The sequence below is a fragment of the Prionailurus viverrinus genome, chromosome D4 (assembly GCF_022837055.1).
Source record: "Prionailurus viverrinus isolate Anna chromosome D4, UM_Priviv_1.0, whole genome shotgun sequence".
Lineage (NCBI taxonomy): Eukaryota > Metazoa > Chordata > Mammalia > Carnivora > Felidae > Prionailurus > Prionailurus viverrinus.
In genome coordinates this window covers 14,306,098-14,313,747 of record NC_062573.1, presented here as the reverse complement: position 1 = coordinate 14,313,747, position 7,650 = coordinate 14,306,098, and the positions used below count along the sequence as shown (strand labels likewise).

At 52.0% G+C, this 7,650-nt stretch overlaps 1 protein-coding gene across 2 annotated transcripts; it reads right to left on the bottom strand.

The window, feature by feature from the left end:
- Window positions 1–2,000: 2,000 nt before the first annotated feature.
- Window positions 2,001–4,750, bottom strand: HDHD3 (haloacid dehalogenase like hydrolase domain containing 3). Of its 2 annotated transcripts, none has more exons than XM_047830347.1 (2): window positions 4,653–4,750; window positions 2,001–3,106 (listed from the first exon to the last, which is right to left on the bottom strand). In XM_047830347.1, the coding sequence occupies exon 2, from the start codon at window positions 2,952–2,954 to the stop codon at window positions 2,205–2,207; it is 750 nt and encodes a 249-aa protein (XP_047686303.1). In that variant the 5' UTR covers window positions 2,955–3,106; window positions 4,653–4,750; the 3' UTR covers window positions 2,001–2,204. The 2 variants fall into 2 exon arrangements, with proteins under 2 accessions (XP_047686303.1, XP_047686302.1); XM_047830346.1 differs by lacking the exon at window positions 4,653–4,750 and adding an exon at window positions 4,445–4,611.
- Window positions 4,751–7,650: the final 2,900 nt, after the last annotated feature.

The following is a 7,650-nucleotide window of genomic DNA, read 5'->3' as shown; positions in this document are numbered from 1 at the left end:
CTGAGACGGTTTCGTGCCCTGCATGGCTGGCACCGAGGGCAAGTCCCTTCCTGTTCTCTGAGGTCATATTAGACCAGTGGTCCTCACAGTGGTTTTATCTGGGAACACGGTTCAAAGGCAATCTTACCTACAACTTCAGGCCCCTGGGCTCAAAGATGGGGGCCAGAGCCCTCTCCACTCTTAAGTTTGTTCAATAATTTACTTGAAACATTGGGTTGATCAAATCCAGTCCACAGACCTAATGGCAGCTTGTTTGGTTGAGATGACTTCTAAGGCCCTTGCAGTTGAGACTGCAGCTCATGACCCACGTCCTCACTGCCTGACATGTGGGAAGTAATGTCCCCTGGCTGTGACACCAAGCCCAAGGAAGACAGACCCAAAAGAGGTGTGGCCAAGTCTGAGAAGAGTCTCCCTCCCCTCACACGAGTACAATGTCTACCCAGAAACCTGAGGCAAAGCCAACCTTTCTACTTGGCAGCTGCAGGCCCCCAAGCCATGCTCTCCAAACTGCCAATCTAACTCCCCGTGGCAGCCCTCACTCAGTCCATAGTTCACGGGCCTCCTGCCAGGAATGCATGTTATTCCTCTGCCCACCTAAATGCCACCCCCAATTCAGGGCCACTCTAGAGCCCTCCCTGGCTGTTGGTACCAGAACGTAACACTGTGTAGATATGCCTATGTGCTTTTCACCGGAGGTACCCCCTGTACAAGGAAGATGTGTCTAGTAAATCCCAAAGAGGTGTGAGGGGAGAGGAGCATGAAGAGGGGATAGGAAGTTAGAGACATGGAATTAAAAAAAATTTTTTTTTAATGTTTAGTTTTGAGAGAGACAGATTGTGAGTGGGTAAGGGGCAGAGAGAGAATCCCAAGCAGGCTCCAGGCTCCAAGCTGTCAGTACAGAGCCTGATGCAGGGCTCTAACTCACAAACTGTGAGATCATGACCTGAGCCAAAGACACTTAACTGACCTGAGCTACCCATGCGCCCCTAAGACATGGAATCTTTAAAACCTAGCTAGCTTACGTCCTTCAGTCTCCAACGACTCCCCGTTTCCTACACTCCTGTCACCTCAAGCTCCAGTCCCTGTTCCCTGTGCTGTCCTCCCCCCACCCCCAGTGCGAACACCTACGACTGGAGTGCCCTTCAAAACTGACCTCTAGAAAATCTTCCCTATTCTACCAGGATCTCCACTGCACCATGTCCCATGGAACACAGCTCTCTGCTTGCAACTTGGCAGTCAAGCCAAGGGCTTTGGAGTCAGGCATGCCTAAACCAGAACCCTGGCTCTCTCACATACTACCTGTGACCTCAGGCAGGCTCCTTCTAAATCGGTTTCTCATTTGTAAAGTGGAGGTCACACTATCTCTGCCCATCAGGTAGCTTTGAGGGTGTTTTATTTACTGAGGGTTCTATATGCATATAGAGGACTAACACGTGGCAAGCGGAAATGAAGTTTCTTCTCATGACTAATTATGGTGCTCCTTGTCTACAATCCTGCAAACACTAGAGGCATGTCCTAGAGGGCATGTCCCTACAGCAGAGCTTAGCACCCCAATTTCCAAACTAAGCTCCTCTGAACTTCCACTTCTAGGGAGTTGAGGCTTCAAGGGCCCGACTGAGGGGCTCTAGGACCTGCTTCAGCTCTAGCAGTTTCTCACTTTTCCTGTTTTGCATATTGGGGTTCCAGTAAGATCTCCCATAACAAAAGGGCCCTGCTGCTAATACAAAGTTTGACACTGCCTGGTTTTTTTTTTTTTTTTTGTAATTTTTTTAAAAGTTTATTTTACTTATTTTGAGAGAGAACGAGCACAGGAGGGGCAGAGAGAATCCAAAGCAGGCTCCGCAGTGACAGTGCAGAGCCCAAGGTGGGGCTCTAACTCACCGACCGTGAGATCATGACTTGAGCCAAATTCAAGTGCTGGTCCTTAACCAAACGAGCCACCCAGGCGCCCCGACAGTGCCTGGTTTTGAAGCTAGCTGGGCTCTCGGTGAATCTTGTAGGTGAGGGGGTGGGAAAGAGACACAGGTGTGAACAACTTCAGCAACCAGAAGCAGGTTGGAGCAGGGCTAAAAGCCCTGTTTTCACTGCTTTATAGTCACAGTGCCTTTGGACGCTGTAGGGAGAGGGGCAAAGGCCAGATCTCAGGAAAGAAGGGGCTCTGCAGCGTTTGCTGGGCCCAGCCACTTCCCTCATCAGATTCAAAGTTACGGGGATGAGACTTCCAGGTGGTCAAGGGCAGGCAGGAGATGGGACAGTGAGGGGAGGAGGCATTCTTGAGATACAGAGTCTTTGATGGCAGCATCCAAAGGCTCTGGGCCGACCACCAGGAAGCTGTGCATACCTACAGCCCGCGCCCCCTTATAATCACAGGGATAACTGTCCCCAATATGGGCTGCCACTGCCGGTTCCACCTGAGCAAGCCGCAAAGCCTCACGGAAAATTCGGGGGTCGGGCTTGGGCCAGCCGGAAGCCTCAGAGGTCAGCACAAAGTCAAAGTATTCCCTCAGGCCAAGACCCATCAGGATGTCCTCTAGACGCCGGTCAAAGTTGGAGACCACTGCCAGCCTCAGACCTCGTTTTCGGCACTCCCTCAGGGTGGCCTCAGCCCCCTCCAACACCTGCCAGGTGAAGGGCTTGCTGAAGTCCTCGTACAGCTGGTCAGCGATGGGGGTCACAGCCTGGGCATCTCGAACACCTGCTAGGTAGAAGGTCTGTAAGACCACATCCACCCACCACCGGCGGGAGGTGAGGCCTTGGCTCAGGCCATAGTTGGGGAAGCTGAGGCTCTGAGCCCTGTACGCCTGCCTGAAGGCTTGTCCCAGGGAGGCGGCCTCCACCTCCAGCCCGTGGGCCCGGGCCTTGGAGGCATATTCCTCTCCCACGGGGTGGCGGAGCCTGAGCAGTGTATCCTTCACGTCCCATGTCAGCAGTCGTATCTGTAGCCGATGCGCCATGCGTCTGCAGGAGGTGGGGGGCACGTCCACCCCAGGTCTGCCAGGGGTTAAAGGGAACCTGAGCCGGACAAGACCCCCTCCACAACCTAAAGGTCTTCTCTTTCCAGGCCTTGTGTGTCAAAGTTGCTGGCACTTCCTCACAGCAGAAGATCCTGGAATGAGACGGCAGTGATGTGGAAGTTCAGGCCTTGGAGTCAGAGACAGATTGGGTTCAAATTCTGATGCTGCCAACTGACTGTGTGGCCCTAGGAGTGTCACTCTCTGAATCTGTCTCCTAATGGAAGAGGAGCACCATGTCCCAGCCTCACCAGACTGTTGCATTAAATGAGATCGTCCGCTCATTCCACGACAAATTTCTGGGCACCTACTGTGCACTAGATACTAGGGAACAGGATAGATTTCCAGCCCTTATGGCATTTAGACAAAGAACTATGCAAACACTTAAGCATAACGAAGTCAGCATGTGCCACAAGGATGTAAACCCAGGGATCCCATCTAGTTTGTTGAGCTTCGTAAGAAAGTCAACTTTCAGTGGAGATCTGAAGAATGACTATGCAGGAAAAAGAGGTAGTTAAGTGTTCCCGGCACTGGAAACTGCAAGTGCAAAGGCCCCGAGGTAGGTCAACAGCAAGTCGGCTGCTTTGGGTAGATGGGGGTTGCTGAGGCAGGGCCTTGTAGGTCCAGGTAAGGAAACAGTTATGATTGCTATTACTATTGTTAACAATGCCAAAGACACAGACGCAGACCATGTGACCAACCCCTTGTTTTGGGAAGAATGAGCCAGAGAGGGGCAGATACTTGCTTAAGGTGAGTCTGTGACACAGCCAACACCAGAACCTAAACTTCCAGACTCTGGCCAGTGCACCCTTCCACTGCATCATGCTTAGACAAATGTGGATTTTAAAACAATCTGGTTTTGGTGAATCTGCACAAAAGGCAAACCGAGAAGCCCAGTCCTGACTCTATGCCGGAGCCCCAGCTTCATCTTCACTGGAGGTAACAAGGTCGGCCTGCCTGGGTGCAGAGCCAACGAAAGGATCACGGACTCCATGCACAAGAAACGAATTCCTCAGCCTGTGGCCCAGAGGCTGGGTGGAGCTTCTTGCCCCAGACACTGGATTCCAGACAGTCCGAGGTTGTCTAGTCGCAAACTGAGGGGCCAGAGTTCAGAGCACAGCCAAAAGTTGCCGCTGAGGAAGGGAAGTGGCTGGTGAATCTGGGGACAAGCCTTAGGGGAAGTCTGTCAAGGAAACGAATTTAAATGAATCTGGAAATTATGGAGACCCATCCAAAGACCCTCTCTCACTTTACTGGTGGGTAGATGGAGGCCCGGCGAGGGGCGGGAACTCGCCCAAAGCCACGCAGGAAGTCAGTGGCACAGCGAAGACTAGAACGAGCTCTGGCTCCCGACCCACAGCATTTCCCATTTCTGGAAGCCGGGGCTGAGGACTCTGGCCTACAAGCCTGAATTGCTCGGCCTTCCTTCTCACCTCCAGGGCTCGATGGCGACAAAGTCCAGGTAACCCGCTGTTAGAGCGAAATCTCTACAGCTGCCGTTTGCAGCGTGACCTGGGGCGTGACGTGGCTGCGGCCGCGCTCCTGGGGCCCCTTCTCAGCTCCAGCGCGCCCCGAAGCCTCGGCGCCCGCCCCCGGCCCCCGGCCCCCGGCCCCCGGCCCCGGGGCTCAGGACCCACTTACTCCGCAGTGAAGCCTGTGCAGGGAAAGCCGCAGCAGCCCGGCGGCTCGGAAGAGGCGCGCAGGCGCCCGACCGCTTGGCGGAGCCAGAGGCCCGCCCCCTCCTCGCCCCGCCCCCGGCCCTGGGCCTTCACCGCTCCTCCTCCGGCTGCTTCCTTACAGCCTCTCCCGGCTCCCGTCCTCTCCGCCTCCCGCCGCACCTTCACCTGCCTCAGTGCGGCGCCCTCGGTCACCCGCCCACACTGCACTTCTCTGCCTTCCTTCTCCTTTCCGTCTCCCTCTCTACCCTTGCGTGAGACCCCACACCCTCTCATTCCCGGTCCGCCCCGCCCCACCCCGCCTCTCCCGGTCACCTTGCACTCTCTCCTTCCTCTTTCCCTGCCCCGCCTTCGTCGTCTGTCCCTTATCCCCCTTTGTGCGATTTCTCCCTTCTCCTCCTCCCCACACCCCTCCGCCTTTCTCGGACCCGGACGCCCCCGGGAGGTTCCCAGGATGACTTGGGAAGAGGGAGATTTGGGTCCCCTTCTGGATTGCTGAGTGCTGTGTGGACTTGGACAGGGCGCTGTCCCTCTCTGGTTTGAGTCTCCAGTCGGTACTAGGAAGGAATTGCTTTCACGTGGAAACTTGTCTAACCCAAGGCAGTTTGCTGAGGTTAGGGTCCTCTGCAGTAATCTAGCTGCTTTTTTTTTTTTTCATTTGATATAAAATAATCATCCTCAAAAATGTTTAAAAGTATAAACTGTTTAAACTAAAAAGCCCAATCTCGCTCACTAACGACTCATTGAGCATTTCTCTGCTCTGACTCTGTCCTTCACTGAGGATGCGGTAGGGGAGAAAAGACGGGATTCCTGCCTTCATGGAACATGAGAGGGGCAGACTGATCAAGTAAATAAGATTTCAGATAGTGATGAGTGCTATACAGGCAATAAAAGAGAATGGCGTCAGAACAGTGTGGGGGCCTCTCTGGGTGAGATGGTTAGGGGAGGGGCAAAGATCTGAATGGCTGCCTGGTGAAGATTAAGGGACGAGTACTGCAGGTGAGAAAGCTGGGAGAGCAAAGGTGCTGGGGCCCCAGCCTGTTTACTGAGCTAGGGCAGTGGCTCATGGGGGCAGGGAGAAAAGGAGGGCCTCTGCCACCCCACCCCCCACCCCCTTATTCCCCAGGGGTTGCTGCAGTAGCAGTTTTGGTTATTATGCTATCATTTTTCTAGGAGCAACACAAACCTGCATATATTTTTTCTTCCTTCTTCTCCGCACCCCACCCCCTCTTTTTAAAACAAAACTTCCTCCTATATTCTAAGGCTGGTCTGTTCGCTTCATTCAGAACCACCTGACCCTCACTGGGCTCAGGCCTGGGAGGAAATACAAAGTGCAGAGTCACAGACCCTAGTGCTGTCACAGACAGCAAGGGGGAGCTTGACTTCCAAGCTCATTATGTGTTACAAGCGTGATTCCTACAAAGTAGAAAGGGTGAGTAGGAGGCCAGAGGCCCATCTGCATTTCACAGAAGGGAGTTCAGGTTCCAGGGTCACCTAAAGCGCATTTCCTTAGGTTCTGGTCCCAACTCTGCCACCTGATTCTTGGTGAGCCCTTCACTGAATTCTTTTCCTCTCTGGGCCCCAGTCCCCAATATGCAAAATTGGGAGATTGGACAAAATAACTTCCAACTGAAGTCCAGGCCAGCTTCTAAGTTAATTTCCAAGGTAATTAACTTTGTCCACGGAACCTCAGTTTTTCCATACGTCAGGATTAAATGAGATCACATGAAAAAAGCTCTTTGAGAAGATGATTTTTTTTTTCTTTCAATTTTTTAGGGGCCTCGGGCTGACTGAGTAGGTAGGGCATGCAACTCTTGATCTCATGGTTGTGAATTCAAGCCCCACGTTGGGGCTTACTTTAGAGATTCCTTAAAATATAACAATACAACAAAATTAAAAAAAAAACCTGAGTATAGTTGACACACAATGTTACATAGTTTCAGGTGCACAGCATAGTGATTCAACTTCTTTATACACAGCATAAGCTGTGCTCACAAGTGTAACTACCACCTGTCACCATACAACACTATTATAACATCACTGACTGTATTCCCTATGCTGTACTTTTTATTTCCATAACTTATTCATTCCATAACTGGAAGCCTGTCTCTCCCACTCTGCTTCACCTGTTTTGTCTGTCTGTCCACCCCCTAGAAGATGATTATTTTCAGTCTCCTGAGAGGTTCAGGATTTTGTTGGGTCATGTAACTATTTCAACCCGGGGCACTTGTTGCACGAGGCAGGTGTGTCCCTTGTAATCCATGTGAACGTGGCCCTCATTTTACCGTTTGTCCTTTACATTCTGCCTTTTTCTTTCTCTGAGTAACATTTCAACAGAGATAAAGGAGACTTGAGTGTCACAGAAAAGCCAAGGGCAGGTCCCTGCTGTTCTGAAACAAGAAACAAGCTTTAAAAATTTTTTTTAAATGTGTATTCATTTTTGAGAGAAAGAGAGAGAGAGAGAGAGAGAGAGAGAGAGAGCATGAGCGGGGGAGGTCCAAAGAGGGAGGGAGACACAGAATCCAAAGCAAGCTCCAGGCTCTGAGCTGCCAGCACAGATCCTGACGTGGGGCTCAAACCTGTGAACCGCGAGATCATGACCTGAGCCAAAGAAACACACTTAACCCTGTGCCACCCAGGCTCCCCAGAAACAAGCTTCTTTCTGGTTTTCCAGTTCAAAAATGGGTACGCTTGGGGCACCCAGCTGGCTCGATCGGTAGAGTGGGCAACTCTTGATCTCAGGGTCATGAGTTCAAGCCCCACATTGGGTGTAGAGCTTAGTGGTTATAGTTTCCTAAGTCAGATGGCAGAAATCCGCCTTGGAGGGTTTCATCCCTTGACCTATCCTGTGTGGGCTGTGGCCTCACGATTGCCCCTGGAGACACTTGGGGTGTGATTAGACCAAACACTGCCATAGATCCACTGCTCGTGGAGGAAGCCAAGTTTTTTATATGAGGCTTTTG

What these genes read in the sequence shown, in the direction of transcription:
- HDHD3 (XM_047830347.1), bottom strand. Translation starts at nt 2,954, where the DNA reads ATGGCGCATCGGCTACAGATACGACTGCTGACATGGGACGTGAAGGAT.